This window comes from Marmota monax, unplaced genomic scaffold (genome assembly GCF_021218885.2).
Source record: "Marmota monax isolate L192 unplaced genomic scaffold, Marmota_monax_Labrador192_F-V1.1 WCK01_AAM20220418_F8-fsc00061, whole genome shotgun sequence".
In the NCBI taxonomy this organism is placed as follows: Eukaryota; Metazoa; Chordata; class Mammalia; order Rodentia; family Sciuridae; genus Marmota; species Marmota monax.
In genome coordinates this window covers 20215074-20237594 of record NW_026695230.1, presented here as the reverse complement: position 1 = coordinate 20237594, position 22521 = coordinate 20215074, and the positions used below count along the sequence as shown (strand labels likewise).

General features: G+C 41.4%; 1 protein-coding gene across 1 annotated transcript; it reads right to left on the bottom strand.

The window, feature by feature from the left end:
* Positions 1-5858: 5858 nt before the first annotated feature.
* On the bottom strand, positions 5859-22296 carry LOC124088579 (olfactory receptor 56A4-like). The gene is given in 3 exon segments (XM_046438279.1): positions 5859-5952; positions 14689-15006; positions 21758-22296. Coding segments are annotated over 3 exon segments (951 nt in total).
* Positions 22297-22521: the final 225 nt, after the last annotated feature.

Below are 22521 nucleotides of genomic sequence, written 5' to 3'. Positions count from 1 at the left end.
ATCTATTCTAGTTACTTTCTTCAGAGGTTCCTGACACAGGCACAGCCTAGAACTCATGGTTGTATAGATTATATGGATAGAGGCCATTCTACAATGAAGAGTCCTTCTAGTCCTACTACCCTCATGCCAAGAACAGCCCACAGCATTTGGCTGCACTTTCTGTTGGGATGTATCTGGATAGCTGGATCACGAAGAGGCCCTGCTCCTTGACACACACACATGTTATATTTTTTTTTCTCCTGGTGCCCACAGTTGTCTACTCCTTTTTTCTGAGTGATTTCAGAATAAGATAAATGACAGCTCTGATTATGATATCTTTCCTGCAACCCTGTCTGGAATGGAAATGGAAAGTCCCAAGTTTTGCTCAGTTTTAGAGCATCTTCAAACCCTCTAAGTTTGACAGTGAGCTCCAAATCACTGGACTCCTGGGTAGCAGCAAGGTCTCTTCAAAGCAGCTGAGAAGACCACTTTTTAAGAAAACACCCTTTATCCTAACACTGATGTCATTTTACTTAAAAGAAACATAATTGATACAGGTAGCTTTGGGCAAGGGAACTTAGTGCCAGCTGATAATGTTACATGGGAGTTGGAGAGCCACTGGATGTTACTTTTTGTGTATTGAGTCATCAAATATACCAATAAATTTTAAAATAATAAAAGAGTACAGAATATATTATCTTGCCAACATAGAATTTGAAAACCAATAACAACATGATGTCAATGAAAAGCCCTAAATACTTGGGGAAAAAAGCACATCTCAGTAACCATATATCAAATAAGAAATCACAGCAAAAGTTAGAAAATATGGCTATACATAGTGGTGGTATTCAGTGTGTTGTTTTCATATATGTTCATGGGAAAACTATGTCAGATTCATTCCACTGTATTTCCTTTGCTTATTCCCCTTCCTTCCCTTCCATTCTCCATTGTCTGATCTACTACACTTCTATTCCTAGCCTTACCACCCCCACCCTTTGTTGTGGGTTAGCTTCCAACTGTCAGAGAAAACATTAGACCTTTGGATTTGGGGGACTGGATTATTTCACTTATCATGATAGCTTCCAGATCCACCCATTTACTGGCAATGTCATAAAATCATTCTTCTTTATGACTGCATAATCCTCCTTTGTGAATAATGCATAGCAATGTATAACAGTTGCTCGGTAAGTTTGTTGCACTATGTAGGAAATAACCTATCACTTGAAGGTATTCTGTGATAATGACATATTCTGTAAACCCTCAAGCAACAAATAAAACTTCAAAAACAACAAATTATAATAAACCAAAAGAGGAAATAAGACAGAGTTAAAAATAGTTCATCCCAAAAAAAAGAATAAAAACAGGCGTGTACTTAAAAATAACACCAGAGATGGTAAGAGGGAAGGGCTATGTGTGAGTGACATAAAATAGACAAAATTACATCTGTTGATGTACATGTCCTTTCATATCCTCCTAGAGTGATCATTTGCTGCTATTCTAACCCCTCAAATGCCCCCCCAAAGCTTCTTCCAGAACAATATGAGTAAAATCAATTTAGATCATTCCACTCTGTCCTTCGGTGGTCTCAGGGAAGTTCTATGGATAAAAAAAATTATATTAGACTTAAGTTTCATTGTTTCCTTACAGTATTTCAGCTGCATTAGTATATAATGTATTTTATCACACTCCTGTTACATTACACATATTCTTACCTCAATCAGAAAATATTTCCCTGATTTTTTTCTAACCCTTTTGTCTTACTTTGTCTGAGTGTTACATGTTCTCTGTTATTAGAGTCTTAGACACAACGAGATCATTCTCCTTGTTCTTTACTCCTTTGAACACAACTATTAAATCCCTTAGCTCTTCTATCAGCCTTCTGTCACCAGCATTTCAATCCTCTGCTCCACCTCTAATCTCACGACATTTTGCACATTTTCTCAGAGAATCAGAAAGAGCTATAGGAAAAAAACTGAGTAGTGATGAGACAAAAATCTGAGTTCACTTTATCTGTCACCTCTCACTTTGCTCCTTTGGTGGTTGCTATCCCAAATGTTCGTCCCTCTCTGGGAAGAAAGATGTAAGACAAGGGAATGAACTTTCCAAGGCAGGAGTAGGATTGGCTGTGAAAGAACACTTAGTGAAGAGGTGAAGGATCCAACTAAACACCAATTGGAATTTTGATTTTCTGAGGTGTTTCCTTGACCTTCCAGCAACCTGCATCACTAATTTTGCCATGTTTTCCCTAAACATAGGCCAAATGTCACTTCTTACAGATGAGCACATCTACATATGGTTCCATTTGCACAACTCCAGGTGGAGAAGCAGACTCTTATTATGACAAATTCTCTCATTAAAGAAGTAAATTCACCCTTTTCTCAAATGTCTACATGTGAGCACTGATGTCAGACTAATCGTGATCCTGCCTCCACTAGCTCAGCTCTAGGCTAGCTCCGCTAGTTTTAGACATCAGATTGACATCCCTGCAGCATTGCTCCCTTAGGGCCTCCATTCCCCCAGGTTGGACAATCTGGTTCTCAAGTAGAGGTTTGGAGCTCTACCACTCTCCTCTGAACCTCATCATTCTTGAACCAAAGGTCTTAGTGTAACCATATCACCCTTGTTAATAGCAAATCTCATCAGGTAAAATGACAAAAACTTATAATTTATGAACCCTTATCATCTGGAGTAAAAATTGAAGAACAACTCTTCACACTTAGGGTCTCCCTTGAGTCTCCTTTCTCGATACATGCCTGAACTGTACTTTGCTTCTGGTTTGACCTACAGACTTCAAACACATGTATCTTTCTGATCTCAATACAGAGGGGTATATGATAATGAACATACATTTCTTTGAAAACATTAGAGAAGCAAATGTACAGAGGAAAATAATAAAGTGGGTTCCTACTTATAATTTAGAAGCATGTTTTAGACTCTAGTTGAGAAACTCTTCATACATTAGTTCATATAGCACATTGAAAAATCAAGAAAAACTGCTTAATAATAGAGGAGTTATCATCCTTCTTAAATGAGAATTCTAACTCAGATTGAGATCTGTGAGTCAAAAGTCACACATCTTATAAATGGCCAAACTGATGTGCTCAGGGGTTTAAATAAATCAGTCTCATTCCAAGGCAAGCAGATTTAGCAGGTGCAGTGGCACACATCTGTAATTCCAGTGACTCAGGAGACTGAGTCATGGCCAAGTTGGAGGCCAACCTCAGCAACTTAGTGAGACTCTAACTTAAAATTAAAAAAAAAAAAACTGGTCATGTAGATAGTGGTAAATTACTTCTGGCTTCTATCCCAAGTAGAAAAAAATATATATGTATAGTGCCAAAATAAGAACCCTTAGATTTTATGGTATTCAAGTTTGCATTGAACTGTGAGTTATATGCAGCTTTTTGTTAAGTGTTTTGGAGAATATATTAATGACTTGGTTCTCTGAGCCATTTTCAAAGAAAACAAGGAACAAACTGTGATGTTTTATTAACTTTTATTCAACAAATATAACAATATGTAAAGCGCTGTATTAGGAATTCGATAAATTGAAAAGATGGAATTTTAATTCTCTGTGGGTGTTTCCTTGACCAGTTTCAGAGAAGTTTACAATCTAATATCTGAGAGATGAACATGTACTCATGACTCAAGATGGCCAGATCAATTCCATTGGGGTGAATAAAATAAGGCACTGTGGAGTAAGTAGAATCTAAACTGAGACTGGTAGAATGGGCTCAGTTTGTCAAACAAAGACATTAGTGTTAAGTTTTCTATGTGGAAAAGGCTACTTTAAAATATATATATACCAACAAGTATGGAGCATAATCTAGAAAAGCATGAGTTAGGAGCTGGCAGATGAACAAGTGAAGGGAAGAATGCTTGAAAAGTATTGTGTTTTGATTGGGCTCTGTCTTGGGAGTTTCAAAACAGAAAATGGAGATTAAATATATTATTTTGATGAAAGGCAACATCATTAGAATGATAAATTACTTTATAAGTCCTCCAAGAAAATTTGGGTCAACCCAGATCAGCTAAGTTGGAAAGCATTCTCAAACGACTCATAAAATACTGTATATGAAGCCCTCAATTACTATCCCAAAAGGGACTTGGTTATTAATGTAAATGATTACCAGGAAATATCAATCAATCACCACCAATCAATCAGTCACAATCACTTTCAGAGCATGATTGGGATGAGAACTCTAAAGAGTTAAAAACATTTGTTCTCATTTAGCCACCCACTAATTCAAATGCCTGCATTCTATAGAAAACTACACTGGCCCCAGGAAAAAATATGAAGATTGACACAACAGGGCTTCAAATAGGATGAGGAATACAATTTAATATATATCTAAGAAATGAAGGAAAGGATGGGAATGTAGATGGTACCTGAAATCTGACGGAGAAAGCAGGTAAGACAGTATGAAATTAGACACTGATAACTGGGTGGGGGGAGAACATAATATTTCATTTAAATTAAGACACACTCCAGTCAAAATAGCAATTATCAAGAATGCAAATAATAATAAATGTTGGAAAGGATGTGGGGGAAAATTTACACTCATATATTGTTGGTGGAACTGCAAATTAGTACAACCACTCTGAAAAGCAACACAATAGACAAACTATGGATGCAACCTAGGCTTCCTTCAACAGTTGAATGGATACAGAAAAATGTGGCATATATACACAAGGGAGTATTACTCAGTTGTAATGAAGAAGAATGAAATTATGGCATTTGCCAGCAAATGAATGGAACTGGAGGATATAATGCGAAGTGAAATAAGCCAGTTCAGAAAGTCAAAGTTCAAATGTTTTCTCTGCTATGCAGAACCTAATCAAAAATAAGGTGAGAGGGAGAGAGAAAAGAAAAAAAGAGAGAGAAATCTCTCATCAAAATAGAAGAAATATCAGTAGAGTAGACAAAGGGGACTGAGGAGGAGGAGGAGGAAAGAAATACAGAAAAAGGGAAGAAGAATGGAATGAATTTGACTGAAATTTCATATGTACATACATGAGTACACCACAGCGAATCCCACGAACAAATATACCCATGAAACACTAATTTTTAAAAATACTATAAATAAATTCCAGAAAGATCATTAGAACTAGAGGGAAAGAAGAATGGAAGTGAGGAGCTGGAGGTGCTATGGAATAAATTAGAGCAAATTATATTCCATGCTTTTGTGATTATACCAAAGTGTACCCTAATGTTATCTATAACTAAAATGAATCATTTAAAAATATATTTAAAAATGTACCCTTGCAAATATAAATCATCCTAGAATTTAACAAAATTTATTACAAATAAGGAAAAAAATACAGAAAATTCATACAGCAGAGAAGTGGCTTTAAGTATAAATGATAATGATTTCTATCAGGGAGAAAAGAAGCAGTGTATGACACATGCTACTCACTATACATAAGACCAAAGTTCTGGAATCAACCTCTATAGCTCCAAAAAGAGACTCACTGATGGCACAAACCAGGTTCAGCCATATCAAGGAGAATAAAGAGATCTAACACATATGAGTTAAACAATTTAGGAAACTGAAGAGCATTTACAACTATTGGAATAACATTTCTTCTTTATTTGACAAACCATATCATTCAAAGTTCCTGAAGTTATGGCTTGATAAGTCCCTTTCAATTGATATGGCCAGAGAAAACTTACAAGTTATTCCAAAAGACAAAAGTTAAGCTTCTAGTCAGTGTAACAGAAAACAGGCATCAATATATGAATATCCCATAGTCAGCATTGAGCAAAGCAAAATACAAACTTACTCTTACATGAAATATTTAAATTTCCTATGCATTGTGAAAATTAATTCCCATTGTTAATTTCTGTTTCCAAGGTCAGGTCTCACTCATTTGACTTCTTACAATCTTCTCAACAGTTTCTGGATTCCCTGCTTAATTTCCTTGGCCCTTACACCATAAACAATGGGGTTCAGTGCTGGGGGAATGAGATGGGGCAGGATGTTTTTTTTCTTTATTGGTTGTTCAAAACATTACAAAGCTCATGATATATCATCTTTCATACATTTGACTCAATTGGGTTTTGCACTCCCATTTTTACCCCAAATACAAATTGAAGAATCACATCGGTTACACACTCACATTTTTACATAATGACATATTAGTGACTGTTGTATTCTGCTACCTTTCCTATCCCCTACTATCCCCCCTCCCCTCCCCTCCCATCTTCCCTCTCTACCTCCTCTGCTGTTGTTCAATTCTCTCCCTTGTTTCCCTCCCCCTTTCCCCTCACAACCTCTTATATGTAATTTTGTGTAACATCGAGGGTCTCTTACCATTTCCATATGCTTTCCCTTCTCTCTCCCTTTCTCTCCCCCCACTCGTCTTTGTTTAATGTTAATCTTTTCCTCATGCTCTTCCTCCCTGTTCTGTTCTTAGTTGCTCTCTTTATATCAAAGAAGACATTTGGCATTTGTTTTTTAAGGATTGGCTAGCTTGGCTTAGCATAATCTGCTCTAATGCCATCCATTTCCCTGCAAATTCTATGATTTTGTCATTTTTTAGTGCTGCGTAATACTCCATTGTGTATAGATGCCACACTTTTTTTTATCCATTCATCCATTGAAGGGCATCTGGGTTGGTTCCACAGTCTAGCAATTGTGAATTGTGCTGCTATGAACATCGATGTACCAGTATCCCTGTAGTACGCTCTTTTAAGGTCTTCAGGGAATAGTCCAAGAAGGGCGATAGCTGGGTCAAATGGTGGATCCTTTCCCAGCTTTCCCAGGAATCTCCATACTGCTTTCCAAATTGGCTGCACCAATTTGCAGTCCCACCAGCAGTGTACAAGTGTACCCTTTTCCCCACATCCTCACCAACACTTATTGTTGTTTGACTTCATAATGGCTACCAATCTTACTGGAGTGAGATGGTATCTTAGGGTGGTTTTGATTTGCATTTCTCTGACTGCTAGAGATGGTGAGCATTTTTTCATGTACTTGATTGATTGTATGTCCTCCTCTGAGAAGTGTCTGTTCAGGTCCTTGGCCCATTTGTTGATTGGATTATTTGTTATCTTATTGTTTAATTTTTTGAGTTCTTTGTATACTCTGGATATTAGGGCTCTATCTGAAGTGTAAGGAGTAAAAATTTGTTCCCATGATGTAGGCTCCCTATTTACCTCTTTTATTGTTTCTCTTGCTGAGAGAAAACTTTTCAGTTTAAGTAAGTCCCATTTGTTGATTCTTGTTATCAACTTTTGTGCTATGGGTGTCCTATTAAGGAATTTGGAGCCCGACCCTACAATATGTAGATCGGCGCCAACTTTTTCTTCTATCAGACGCAGAGTCTCTGATTTGATATCTAGCTCCTTGATCCACTTTGAGTTAACTTTTGTGCATGGCGAGAGGAGGGGATTCAGTTTCATTTTGTTGCATATGGATTTCCAGTTTTCCCAGCACCATTTGTTGAAGATGCTATCCTTCCTCCATTGCATGCTTTTAGCTCCTTTATCAAATATAAGATAGTTGTAGCTTTGTGGATTAGTCTCTGTGTCCTGTATTCTGTACCATTGGTCCACCCCCCTGTTTTGGTACCAGTACCATGCTGTTTTTGTTACTATTGCTCTGTAGTATAGTTTTAAGTCTGGTATCGCTATACCGCCTGATTCGCACTTCCTGCTTAGAATTGCTTTTGCTATTCTGGGTCTTGTATTTTTCCATATAAAAATTTCATGATTGCTTTATCCATTTCTACAAGAAATGCCGTTGGGATTTTGATTGGCATTGCATTAAACCTATAGAGAACTTTTGGTAATATCGCCATTTTGATGATGTTAGTTCTGCCTATCCATGAACAGGGTATATTTTTCCATCTTCTAAGATCTTCTTCTACTTCTCTTTTTAGGGTTTTGTAGTTTTCATTGTATAAATCTTTCACCTCTTCTGTTAGGTTGATTCCCAAGTATTTTATTTTTTTTGAGGATATTGTGAATGATGTGTTTTTCCTCATTTCCGTTTCAGAAGTTTTGTCGCTGATATACAGAAATGCCTTTGATTTATGCATGTTGATTTTATATCCTGCCACTTTGCTGAATTCATTTATTAGTTCTAGTAGTTTTTTTGTAGACCCTTTTGGGTCTTCTAGGTATAAAATCATGTCATCTGCAAATAGTGATATTTTAAGTTCTTCCTTTCCTATTTTTATGCCTTTAATTTCTTTCGTCTGTCTAATTGCTCTGGCCAGTGTTTTGAGAACTATATTGAATAGAAGTGGTGATAGAGGGCATCCCTGTCTTGTTCCAGATTTTAGGGGGAATGCCTTCAATTTTTCTCCATTGAGAATGATGCTAGCCTGAGGCTTAGCATAGATAGCTTTTACAATGTCGTGGTAAGTTCCTGTTATCCCTAGTTTTTCTAATGTTTTGAACATAAAGGGATGCTGTACTTTGTCGAATGCTTTTTCTGTGTCTATTGAGATGATCATATGGTTCTTATTTTTAAGTCTATTGATGTGGTGAATAACATTTATTGATGTCCGTATATTGAACCATCTTTGCATCCCAGGGATGAATCCTACTTGATCATGGTGCACAATTTTTTGATGTGTTTTTGTATCCGATTCGCCAGAATTTTATTGAGGATTTTTGCATCTAGGCTCATCAGAGATATTGGTCTGTAGTTTTCTTTCTTTGAGGTGTCTTTGTCTGGTTTCAGATTCAGGGTGATGTTGGCCTCATAGAATGAATTTGGAAGAGCTCCTTCTTTTTCTATTTCCTGAAATAACTTGAAAAGTATTGGTATTAATTCTTCCTTAAAGGTTTTGTAAAACTCCGCTGTATACCCATCCGGTCCTGGGCTTTTCTTGGTTGGAAGTCTTTTGATTACTTCTTCTATTTCATCTATTGTTATTGGTCTGTTTAAGTTGTTAGTATCCTCCTGACTCAGTCTGGGCAAATCATATGACTTAAGGAATTTATCGATGTCTTCACTATCTTCTATTTTATTGGAATATAGGTTTTCAAAATAATTTCTAATTGTCTTCTGTATTTCTGTAGCGTCTGTTGTGATATTGCCTTTTTCATCCCGTATGTTAGTAATTTGAGTTCTCTCTCTTCTTCTCTTCATTAGCATGGCTAAGGGTCTGTCGATCTTATTTATTTTTTCAAAGAACCAACTTTCAGTTTTGTTAATTTTTTCAATAGTTTCTTTTGTTTCAATTTCGTTGATTTCCGCTCTGATTTTAATTATTTCTTGCCTTCTGCTACATTTGCTGTTGTTTTCCTCTTCCTTTTCTAGGGCTTTGAGATGAAGTGTGAGCTCATTTATTTGTTGGTTTTTCCTTTTTTTGAGGAATGACCTCCAAGCGATGAATTTCCCTCTTAAAACTGCTTTCATTGTGTCCCATAGATTCCGATATGTTGTGTCTGTATTTTCATTTATCTCTAAGAATTTTTGGATTTCCTCCTTTATGTCTTCTGTAACCCATTGATCATTCAGTAACATATTGTTCATTTTCCATGTGATGTAGGATTTTTCCTTCCTTCTTTTATCATTGATTTCCAGTTTCATTCCATTATGAGCAGATAAAATACATGGTATTATCTCCACCCCTGTATATTTACTGAGGGTTGCCCTATGGCATAATATATGGTCTATTTTTGAGAAGGATCCATGTGCTGCTGAGAAAAAAGTATATCCACTTGATGATGGTTGATATATTCTATATATGTCAGTTAAGTCTAGGTTGTTGATTGTGATATTGAGTTCTATAGTTTCTTTATTCAGCTTTTGCTTGGAGGATCTGTCCAATTGTGAGAGAGGTGTGTTGAAGTCACCCATAATTATTGTGTTGTGGTCTATTTGATTCTTGAACTTAAGGAGAATTTGTTTTATGAACGTCGCAGCACCATTATTTGGTGCATAAATATTGATAATTGTTATGTCTTGTTGGTGAATGGTTCCTTTTAACAGTATATAATGTCCTTCCTTATCCCTTTTGATTAATTTAGTCTTGAAGTCAATTTTATTCGATATGAGGATGGCCACCCCTGCTTGCTTACGAGGACCGTGTGCGTGGTATATTTTTTCCCAACCTTTCACCTTCAGCCTGTGTATGTCTTTTCCAATCAGATGTGTCTCCTGGAGGCAGCATATTGTTGGATTTGTTTTTTTAATCCATGTTACCAGCCTATGTCACTTTATTGGAGAGTTTAAGCCATTAACGTTTAGAGTTACTATTGATATGTGGTTTGTACTTCCAGCCATGTTTGATTATTTATCTTCTTTTTTTTTAATTTAGTTTGTTTCTCCATGGTTAGCTTTCCCCCCGCCCTCTGTCTTTATAGAGGCACTTCCCACTGATGGTTTTGGTTATTGTTTTTCATTTCTTCCTCGTGTAGTGTTTTGCTCAAGATGCTTTGCAATGCTGGTTTTCTGGCTGCAAATTCTTTTAGCTTTTGTTTATCATGAAAGATTTTTATTTCGTTGTTATACCTGAAGCTTAATTTTGCTGGATACAGAATTCTTGGTTGGCATCCATTGTCTTTCAGTGTTTGAAATACGTTGGTCCAGGATCTTCTCGCTTTCATCGTCTGTGATGAAAAATCCGTTGTTAACCTTATTGGTTTACCCCTGAATGTAATCTGCCTCCTTTCTCTTGTAGCTTTTAATATTTTCTCTTTGTTCTGTATATTGGATATCTTCATAACAATGTGTCTTGGCGTTGGTCTACTGTGATTTTGTGTGCTCGGTGTCCTGTATGCATCTACAATTTGTATATCCATTTCCTTTTTTATTTCTGGAAAGTTTTCTGTAATTATTTCATTCAGCAGGCTACTCATTTCCTTGGTTTGAATCTCTGTACCTTCTTCTATCCCGATGACTCATAGGTTTGGTTTTTTTATGTTATCCCATATCTCTTGGATGTTTTTCTCGTGGTTTTTAACCAGCCTTTCTGAGTTGGCTAGGCTCTTTTCAAGATGATATATTTTGTCTTCATTATCTGATGTTCTGGCTTCTACTTGCTCCACTCTGTTGGTGATACTCTCAATTGAGTTTTTAATTTGGTTTATCATTTCCTTCATTTCTAGAATTATTGTTTGGTTTTTTTTTATAATCTCTATCTCCTGATAAAGATGCTTAAATTCTTTTATCTGTTTATGTAATTCCTTTTCAAAGTGTTCTTTCACTGTTTGGATTTGCTGTCTCGTATCTTCTTTAAGGTTCCATTCCATCTGTCTAAGGTATTCCTTGAGTTCTTTATATGACCATTTTTCTGCTGACTCTAGGTCCTCCTGAATATTTAGGCTGTCCTTCATTGTTTGTACTCCTTTTCTTCCTTACTTTTTTATGCTGCTCATGTTACTTCTTGTTCTGTTTGACTGCTGAGTTTCTGTTTACTCTTATAGATTTATTTGATGCTTGGGAGGAAAGATATTAGAAGGGAAGGGAAGAAGTCACTAAAGAGAATGAGAGTAGGCAGGTAGAATTCAAGGAAGGGGGAATAAGAAAATTGAAAAGAAATGAAAAGACAAAAGAAACAAAAATAACAAAGATTAGATAATAAAGAAAGAAAGAAAAGATGAGAAAAAAAATTTTAACAAAAATAATAATGATAATAAAAAAATGAAAATTAAAATTTAAAAAATAATAATAATAATTAAATTAAAAAATTTAAAAAAAATTAGAAACATTGAAAAAAAGTTAAAGAACAACAACAAATAAAAATTGAGAATGAAAGAAAAAGAAGAAAAAAAAGAAAAAGAAAAAAAATGATAATAATAATAATAATAAATGCAGTCCTAGAGTTCTATTAACTTCTCTTCCAGTAGGTGGAGCTGTGCCCACTGGGCCAAGCTTCTCCTCTCAATAGGTGGGAACCATTCACTGTGCAGCAGCTCTTTCTCCTAGACTGGGCGGGTCTCCAATCCTGAGTGTCTAGGGCCTTGTCTTGTGTTTCCTCAAGCCAGGCCGTGCTCACCTGTGGCGCTCACCACAATACTGGCTACACGCCAGGTCTGCTGCTCCTGGGAGCCCTGTTTTCATGAACACCTGTGCTCACTCTCCGTTTGCCTCCCTCAGACCCTAAGGTTGTAGAGCTTGCGGCTGAGATCCCCCAGCGAATTTGCTTCCCCTCCTGTAGCCACGCCCCCGGTAGCTGGTGCAAGAGCCCTCAGTTGTCAGCACTGGTGGGAGCGGTAGCCAGGAGTTCCGCACCGCGAGTCCCGTGCCACTCCTGATTCCCTCGGTCTGGTTATTGCGTTCACAGGAGAGCTGGGAGTGGCCCTTAAGGTTTCCCCACTGTGTGGAGAGAGATGACTAGGGGATTACACACCTGTCGCGCTGGTTTCAATGCAGTTATCTCCTCCGCCCGTGACCCCATTTCTCTGCCATGGTGGTATCCCATGCAAATGGTGACCTTTCGTTCCCTTTGCCAGGTGACCAATGCAACGGGTGGGTCCTGACTGTCTCTCCCAATCCCCGTTTCAGTCCTGTGGCCACTGCTTATGAAGGCTCAGTTGGCTTTTACCTCTGTAAGTTCCTAAGGGCTTACCAATTATTTCAGTGGGATCGTTAGTGCTGAGCCACATGAAGCAGGCGAACCGGAGCTTAATTGCCTCCGATTCGGGCTCTGTGTGTGTGCTCTGAGGGGCCCAGCCTGTACACCCCAGATCCACGTCAGCTCAGCATTGCCTAGTGATCCTGAGCAAACAGCATTTAGACAGTTTACAGCTCTCTATGCCCGCGCAGTTGAAGATGTCAGAGACTTGATCTCTCTGTGCCTGCCACCATGTTAGATCTCCTCAATGATATTCATGTTGCCCTTACAGCTTCCTGGCATAAGCAAGTTCTTGGGATTATACAAACTGCTGCTTCTGTTTCCAGTCCAGATTTCTTGAAATGAAACCCTGCCGCCATCGCCTCCGTCTCTGGGCCACGCTCACGGGCGCTGCGCTCGTCTGCGACCGTAGCAGAGCTGCCCTGGCCTCCGCAGCTCTTCAGCCCGGTGCCCGGCCCCTGGGGCCCAAGCGGCTGCCGCCGCGGCTCTCCGTCCCCCTCCTCCAGAGTACGGGTCCCCTGGCAGGGGGGTGTAGAATGACCCCAGAGCAGGCTCTGCCCGAAGGTGCAGCGGCGAACAGGCCACTGAGGCACTCGAGGCTGCAGTCCAGCCTTCGGAGGACAGGGCTCGGCACGCAGCCCAGCTCCAACCTCTAGGTGCGGCTGCCGGACAATGTATACAGAGCCATCAAGACAGCAAGCAGAAAGCAAATGGCGGCTCCCGCAGAGTGGATTTTCGGCACAGAAACCATAGCCCCGCCAACAATCCCAATCCACAAACTCTCCCTGTATAAAAAATATTCAAAAAAAAAGAAAAAGAAAAAAGAAAAAAAGGCGGGGCGCACTGAGCTTTCTTTGCCTCGGATACTTACAATCCACTGCTGCTTACCCATTCACTGTTGTCTCTCCTTTGTGTTGGTAGACTATGCCTGCTAAAGTGGATTCCGCTGGGAAGGAATTCCAATGGCCAAGCTCCAGTGACGTCACCTCTCTGCTATGGCGAGCCCCAGGCTCCTTGCTGGGGTGTCCGAATGGGGGGGGTGGGAGTGGACTGTCTCTGGCTGGTTTCAGCTCCCAGTCGCTTGTGGGCAGGTGGTCTCCCGCTGCCCAGAAGTGCTGGCAGCCAGCGGGCAATCTGTCCCCGGCGGGCGGGCGGTCTCCAGCCGCCCAGTCGCGCGGGCAGAGGGTGGCCTGCCTAGTCGCGCGGTCGGTCGCCGGCGGGCGGGCTGTCTCCATTCGCGCAGGCAGCCAGCGGGCGATTGGTCACCGGAGGGCGTGCGGTATCCAGCCGCCCAGTCGCAGGGGCGGCGGGTGGGCTGTCGCCAGCGGGCAGGCGATCTCTAGCCGCCCAGTCGCCCGGTCGGTCGCCGGTGGGCGGGCGGTCTCCAGCGGGCGGGCGGTCTCCAGCCACCCAGTTGTGTGGACAGCAGGTGGGCTGTCACTGGAGGTTGGGCGGTCTCCAGCCGCCCAGTCACACGGGCCTGGCCTCTAGTCCCCTGGTTTCTCCTACTAGTCCTGGTTTCTCCTGGTAGACCAGATTTCCCCTGAGTGATGCCTCTCGGCAGTTCAAACTGTACTCTGGGCCTGCCGTTTGTTGGGTGTGGAGGGTGGCTATTGGGAACCCCGGCACTCTATTGTTTTGATTTTTTCCACTTGCCCCTACCCCAGTGCTGGCTAGACAGATTTCATTTTCGCTGCTGATGGGAGCGGGAGTTGAAGGTCAGGTGTCTCTAGTTTTCCCCACGTCTTTATGCAGGCTCGCTCTGTTAATCCCTCCCCCGGAAAGCCTAGGAGAGATTTTATGCGAATTCCCCACGGTACGGGAGATGAGCTGAGTAACACACACCTGTTTTATTGTTGCATCTGTCGGAGAGTGGCAGTGGTTACTTCAGCTCTCTAAGACGGTGGCCGCTGGTTTCCTTGGTGGAGTTTCCGTTGTGGGGGGTAGAACTGTAACGCGTCTTTCCCCGACTGAAATCCCGAACTCAGCCCGGGGGTCAGTGAGGGCTCAGCCGGCAGGAATCCACAGAATCCGCAGCACCGTTTCTCCCTGCTTGCTGGTCGCTTCTCGGCGGCTCCCCGCCGTCTGTAGCCGCGGGGCAGGCTGTGCAGATCAGTCAGCCCGGATCTCCAGTCCCACAGTTGGCTATTGGGAACCCCGGCACTCTATTGGTGCAGGATGTTGAGAAGGATGGGGACATCAGGGGGAATTCTCTCCCTGGCCAGGTTAGTGATGACCAGAACCAGCAGCACAGTGCTGAAGAAGAGGATGAGGATGAAGTGAGACCCACATGTGCTCAGGGCCTTAGCCACAGTACCCTCAGCCTTGATCCTTAGCACAACTTTCAAGATAAAGGAGTAGGAGAGAACAATAAGGATGAGGTTAGAACCCAGTAGTGTCCAGCCTATCACAAACTGGTAGAGCTGGTTTAAGGTGATGTCATCACATGACAGTTTGGACACAGACATGTTAGTGCAGATACAGTTCTTTTTTTTTTTTAATTTTTTATTGTTGGCTGTTCAAAACATTACATAGTTCTTGATATATCATATTTCACAATTTGATTCAAGTGGGTTATGAGCTCCCATTTTTACCCCATATACAGATTGCAGAATCACATCAGTTACACATCCATTGATTTACATATTGCCATACTAGTGTCTGTTGTATTCTGCTGCCTTTCCTATCCTCTACTATCCCCCCTCCCCTCCCCTCCCCTCCCCTCCCCTCCCCTCTTCTCTCTCTGCTCCCTCTACTGACAATCGTTTGTCCCCCTTATATTATTTTTCCCCTTCCCCTCAATTCCTCTTGTATGTACTTTTGTATAACTCTGAGGATCTCCTTCCATTTCCATGCATTTTTCCTTCTCTCTCCCTTTCCCTCCCACCTCTCATCCCTGTTTAATGTTAATCTTCTTCTCATGCTCTTCGACCCTACTCTTTTCTTAGTTACTCTCCTTATATCAAAGAAGACATTTGGCATTTGTTTTTTAGGGATTGGCTAGCTTCACTTAGCATAAACTGCTCTAATGCCATCCATTTCCCTGCAAATTCCATGATTTTGTCATTTTTTAATGCAGAGTAATACTCCATTGTGTATAAATGCCACATTTTTTTTTATCCATTCATCCATTGAAGGGCATCTAGGTTGGTTCCACAGTCTAGCTATTGTGAATTGTGCTGCTATGAACATCGATGTAGCAGTGTCCCTGTAGCATGCTCTTTTTAGGTCTTTAGGGAATAGACCGAGAAGGGGAATAGCTGGGTCAAATGGTGGCTCCATTCCCAGCTTTCCAAGAAATCTCCATACTGCTTTCCAAATTGGCTGCATCAATTTGCAGTCCCACCAGCAATGGACAAGTGTACCCTTTTGCCCACATCCTCGCCAGCACTTGTTGTTGTTTGACTTCATAATGGCTGCCAATCTAAGTGGAGTGAGATGGTATCTTAGGGAGGTTTTGATTTGCATTTCTCTGACTGCTAGAGATGGTGAGCATTTTTTCATGTACTTGTTGATTGATTGTATGTCCTCCTCTGAGAAGTGTCTGTTCAGGTCCTTGGCCCATTTGTTGATTGGGTTGTTTGTTCTCTTATTGTCTAATTTTTTGAGTTCTTTGTATACTCTGGATATTAGGGCTCTATCTGAAGTGTGAGGAGTAAAGATTTGTTCCCATGATGTAGGCTCCCTATTTACCTCTCTTATTGTATCTTTTGCTGAGAAAAAACTTTTTAGTTTGAGTAAGTCCCATTTGTTGATTCTAGTTATTAACTTTTGTGCTATGGGTGTCCTATTGAGGAAATTGGAGCCCGACCCCACAGTATGTAGATCGTAGCCAACTTTTTCTTCTATCAGACGGTGTGTCTCTGATTTGATATCAAGCTCCTTGACCCATTTTGAATTAACTTTTGTGCATGGCGAGAGAAAGGGATTCAGTTTCATTTTGTTGCATATGGATTTCCAGTTTTCCCAGCACCATTTGTTGAAGATGCTATCCTTCCTCCATTGCATGCTTTTAGCCCCTTTATCAAATATAAGGTAGTTGTAGTTTTGTGGATTGGTTTCTGTGTCCTGTATTCTGTACCATTGGTCCACCCCCCTGTTTTGGTACCAGTACCATGCTGTTTTTGTTACTATTGCTCTGTAGTATAGTTTGAAGTCTGGTATCGCTATACCGCCTGATTCACACTTCCTGCTTAGCATTGTTTTTGCTATTCTGGGTCTTTTGTTTTTCCATATGAATTTCATGATTGCTTTCTCTATTTCTACAAGAAATGCCGTTGGGATTTTGATTGGCATTGCATTAAACCTATAGAGAACTTTTGGTAATATCGCCATTTTGATGATGTTAGTTCTGCCTATCCATGAACAGGGTATATTTTTCCATCTTCTAAGATCTTCTTCTATTTCTCTCTTTAGGGTTCTGTAGTTTTCATTGTATAAGTCTTTCACCTCTTTTGTTAGGTTGATTCCCAAGTATTTTATTTTTTTTGAAGATATTGTGAATGGAGTGGTTGTCCTCATTTCCATTTCAGAGGATTTGTCGCTGATATACAGGAATGCCTTTGATTTATGCGTGTTGATTTTATATCCTGCCACTTTGCTGAATTCATTTATTAGCTCTAATAGTTTCTTTGTAGACCCTTTTGGGTCTGCTAGGTATAGAATCATGTCATCTGCAAATAGTGATAATTTAAGTTCTTCTTTTCCTATTTTGATGAATTTAATTTCTTTCGTCTGTCTAATTGCTCTGGCCAGTGTTTCGAGAACTATGTTGAACAGAAGTGGTGAGAGAGGGCATCCCTGTCTTGTTCCAGATTTTAGAGGGAATGCCTTCAATTTTTCTCCATTCAGAATGATGCTAGCCTGAGGCTTAGCATAGATTGCTTTTACAATATTGAGGTATGTTCCTGTTATCCCTAGTTTTTCTAGAGTTTTGAACATAAAGGGATGCTGTACTTTGTCGAATGCTTTTTCCGCATCTATCGAGATGATCATATGATTCTTATTTTTAAGTCTATTGATGTGGTGAATAACATTTATTGATTTCCGTATATTGAACCAGCCTTGCATCCCAGGGATGAATCCTACTTGATCATGGTGCACAATTTTTTTGATAAGTTTTTGTATCCGAGTGGCCAGAATTTTATTGAGGATTTTTGCATCTAGGTTCATTAGAGATATTGGTCTGTAGTTTTCTTTCTTTGAAGTGTCTTTGTCTGGTTTAGGTATCAGGGTGATGTTGGCCTCGTAGAATGAATTTGGAAGTTCTCCCTCTTTTTCTATTTCCCGAAGTAGCTTGAAAAGTATTGGTATTAGTTCCTCTTTAAAGGTTTTGTAAAACTCTGCTGTATACCCATCCGGTCCTGGGCTTTTCTTAGTTGGTAGTCTTTTGAAGGTTTCTTCTATTTCCTCAATTGATATTGGTCTGTTTACGTTGTCTATATCCTCCTGACTCAATCTGGGCAGATCATATGACTTAAGAAATTTATCTATGCCTTCACTATCTTCTAATTTATTGGAGTATAAGGATTCAAAATGATTTTTGATTATCTTCTGTATTTCTGAAGTGTCTGTTGTGATATTGCCTCTTTCATCCCGTATGTTAGTAATTTGAGTTCTCTCTCTTCTTCTCTTCGCTAGCATAGCTAAGGGTATGTCGATTTTGTTTATTTTTTCAAAGAACCAACTTTTAGTTTTGTCAATTTTTTCAATTGTTTCTTTTGTTTCGATTTCATTAATTTCAGGTCTGATTTTCATTATTTCTTGCCTTCTACTTCTTTTGCTGTTGTTTTGCTCTTCTTTTTCTAGGATTTTGAGATGAAGTATGAGATCATTTATTTGTTGGTTTTTTTCTTTTTTTAAGGAATGAACTCCAAGCAATGAATTTTCCTCTTAGAACTGCTTTCAATGTGTCCCATAGATTCCGATATGTTGTGTCTGTGTTTTCATTAATCTCTAAGAATTTTTTAATTTCTTCCTTGATGTCTTCTATAACCCATTGATCATTCAGTAACCTATTTTTCATTCTCCAAGTGATGTATTCTTTTCCCTTCCTTCTTTTATCATTGATTTTCAGTTCCATTCCATTATGATCAGATAGGATGCATGGTATTATCTCTACTCCTTTATATTGTCTAAGAGTTGCCCTGTGACATAATATATGATCTATTTTTGAGAAGGATCCATGTGCTGCTGAGAAAAAAGTGTAACTGCTTGATGTTGGGTGGTATATTCTATATATGTCAATTAAGTCTAGGTTATTAATTATGTTATTGAATTCTATGGTTTCCTTATTCAACTTTTGTTTGGAAGATCTGTCCAGTGGTGATAGAGGTGTGTTGAAGTCTCCCATGATTATTGTATGGTGGTCTATTAGACTCTTGAACTTGAGAAGAGTTTGCTTGATGAACATAGCTGCACCATTGTTTGGGGCATATATATTTATGATTGTTATGTCTTGTTGGTGTATGGTTCCCTTAAGCAGTATGTAGTGTCCGTCTTTATCCCTTTTGATTAACTTTGGCTTGAAATCTATTTTATTTGATATGAGTATGGATACTCCTGCTTGTTTCCGAAGTCCATATGAGTGATATGATTTTTCCCAACCTTTCACCTTCAGCCTATGTATGTCTTTTCCTATCAAATGCGTCTCCTGTAGGCAGCATATTGTTGGGTCTTGTTTTGTGATCCATTCTACTAGCCTGTGTCTCTTGATTGGTGAGTTTAAGCCATTAGCATTTAGGGTTATTATTGAGATATGGGTTGTTCTTCCAGCCATATTTGTTTATTTCTGTTACTAAACATGGTTTGTTTTCCTCTTTGATTATTTTCCCCCCTTTAGTGTCCTACCTCCCACTGTTGGTTTTCATTGCTATTTTCCATTTCGTCTTCCTGTAATGTTTTGCCAAGGATGTTTTGAAGAGATGGTTTTCTAGCTGCAAATTCTTTTAACTTTTGTTTATCGTGGAAGGTTTTAATTTCATCTTCCATCCTGAAGCTTAATTTCGCTGGAAACACAATTCTTGGTTGGAACCCATTTTCTTTCAGTGTTTGAAATATGTTATTCCAGGATCTTCTAGCTTTCAGAGTCTGTGTTGAAAGATCAGCTGTTATCCTGATTGGCTTACCCCTAAATGTGATCTGCTTCCTTTCTCTTGTAGCTTTTAAAATTCTCTCCTTATTCTGTATGTTGGGCATCTTCATTATAATGTGTCTAGGTGTGGGTCTCTTATGATTTTGCACATTTGGCGTCCTGTAGGCTTCTAGGATTTGGGGTTCTGTCTCATTCTTCAAGTCTGGGAAGTTTTCTCGTATTATTTCATTGAATAGATTGCTCATTCCTTTGGTTTGAAACTATGTCCCTTCCTGTATCCCAATGACTCTTAAATTTGGTCTCTTGATGTTATCCCATATTTCTTGGATGTTCTGCTCATGGTTTCTTAACAGTCTTGCTGAGCTGTCTATGTTCTTTTCAAGTTGAAATACTTTATCTTCATTGTCTTATGTTCTGTCTTCTAAGTGTTCTACTCTGCTGGTAGTATTCTCAATTGAGTTTTTAAGTTGGATTATTGCTTCCTGCATTTCTAGGATTTCTGTTTGTTTGTTTTTTATAACCTCTATTTCCCTGTATAGTTGATCTTTTGCTTCTTGGATTTGTTTATGTAATTCATTGTTGAAGTGATCTTTCATTGTCTGATTTTGCTCTCTGATGTCTTCCTTGAGACTCCAGATCATCTGAAGCATGTATATCCTGAATTCTTTATCTGACATTCCATCTGCTGCAGCTATTACCTCTTCTAACGTTGAGTTGACCTGCAATGCTTGTGGTCCTTTCTTTCCTTGTCTCTTCATACTGTTCGCGTTGCTTTCTACTTGGTGAAACTGTTGTGCTATTTAATTTTCCCCCTATATATTTATATTGGTCTTGTATAGTTGCAAAGTCTCCCTCACAGGTGCGGGCGGCGGCTCTGTCCCTCTGCGGGACGCTAGGCTTGTTCTGTCGGTGGTCACAGTTCTGTCTACTTTGCAGGCGCAGGCAGTGGCACTGCCCCTCTGCAGGCCTCTGTGGCTGTACTGCCAGTGGGTCGCAGGTGCGCCTACCTTGCAGGCGCGGGGGAGGGGGGCGGCTCTACCCTTCCTCAGGCCACTGGGCCTGTTCTGTCTCTCGGTTGCAGGTCTGGCCTGTTCTGATGGTGGTCACAGTTCCGTCTACCTTGCAGGCGCGGGGGAGAGGGGGCAGCTCTGCCTCTCAGCAGGCCGCTGCTCCTCTTCTTCCGGTGGGTCGCAGGCCCGCCTACCTGCAGGAGTGATTGGAAGCTCTGTCCCGCCGCGGGCCACTGGGCCTTTTCTGTCGGTGGTCACAGTTCCACCTACCTGGCAGGCGCGTGGGGTGGGGGGCGGCTCTGCCCCCCAGCAGGCCGCTGGGCCTGCTCTGTGCATGGTCACAGTTCCCTCTACCTTGCCGGTGCAGGGGGAGGGGGCGGCTCTGCCTCTCAGCAGGCCGCTGCTCCTCTTCTGCCGGTGGGTCGCAGGCCCGCCTACCTTGCAGGAGTGATTGGAAGCTCTGTCCAGCTGCGGGCCACTGGGCCTTTTCTGTCCGTGGTCACAGTTCCCCTACCTGGCAGGCGCAGGGGGTGTGGGGCGGCTCTGCCCCTCAGCAGGCCGCTGGGCCTGCTCTGTGCATGGTCACAGTTCCCTCTACTTTGCCGGCACAGGGGGAGGTGGCGGCTCAGCCTCTCAGCAGGCCGCTGCTCCTCTTCTGCCGGTGGGTCACAGGCCTGCCTACCTTGCAGGAGTGATTGGAAGCTCTGTCCCGCCGTGGGCCACTGGGCCTTTTCTGTCGGTGGTCACCGTTCCACCTACCTGGGAGGCGCGGGGGGTGGGGGGCGGCTCTGCCCCTCAGCAGGCCGCTGGGCCTGCTCTGTGCATGGTCACAGTTCCCTCTACCTTGCCGGTGCAGGGGGAGGGGCGGCTCTGCCTCTCAGCAGGCCGCTGCTCCTCTTCTGCTGGTGGGTCGCAGGCCCGCCTACCTTGCAGGAGTTATTGGAAGCTCTGTCCCACCGCGGGCCACTGGGCCTTTTCTGTCCGTGGTCACCTGGCAGGCGCGGGGGGTGGGGGGTGGCTCTGCCCCTCAGCAGGCCGCTGGGCCTGCTCTGTGCGTGGTCACAGTTCCCTCTACCTTGCCGGTGCAGGGGGAGGGGGCGGCTCTGCCTCTCAGCAGGTCGCTGCTCCTCTTCTCCAGATACAGTTCTTGATAATTCTTACATAGTATCTCAATTGGGAAGAAAGTATGGGGATAGGCATAGTAAGAAGAACATTCCGGGCCATGATAAAGATGGCAGCCCTGACCACAAACTGGCCAGTGATGATGGAGGGGTACTGCAGTGGATGGCAGATGGCTACATAGCGGTCATAGGCCATCACCATGAAAGTGCAGGACTCCATCGTCAGAAAACTGTTCATGATGAACATCTGGAGGAAGCAGGCAGAGAAGCTGATACATCTGAGGTCAAACCAGAAGATGGCCAGGACCTTGAGGATGACAGTGAGGCAGAGCACAATGTCCAGCAGGGAGAGGAGGCTGAGAAGGTAGTACATGGGCTCATGCAGGGAGGCCTCCAGCCAGATGGTGATGAGGAGGGTGGTGTTGGCCCCCATGGCCAGGAGGAAGAGGAGGCTGAGGGGCAGGGACAGTCAGTGCTGCCAACTCTGGTAGTTAGGGAAGCAGATGAGGAGGAATTCAGAGATCAGTACAGTGGAGTAGTTGCTTTGTACTGCCATATGCTGTGCTCTCATCAGGACTGACACTTCAGAAAACCTTGATGGACAAAACAGGAATAAATCCATCTACGCAATATGAATACCCACAGAGAGAAGTAACTCATTTTCCAAAGAATAATTTAAAAATAGTAACAGCTAAGTATCTAGCATTCTAACCTAGATACTTAACTGTTAAACACCCTGTAATTAGAATGGACAGAAAAAAATTATATTTCTTTGTTTGCC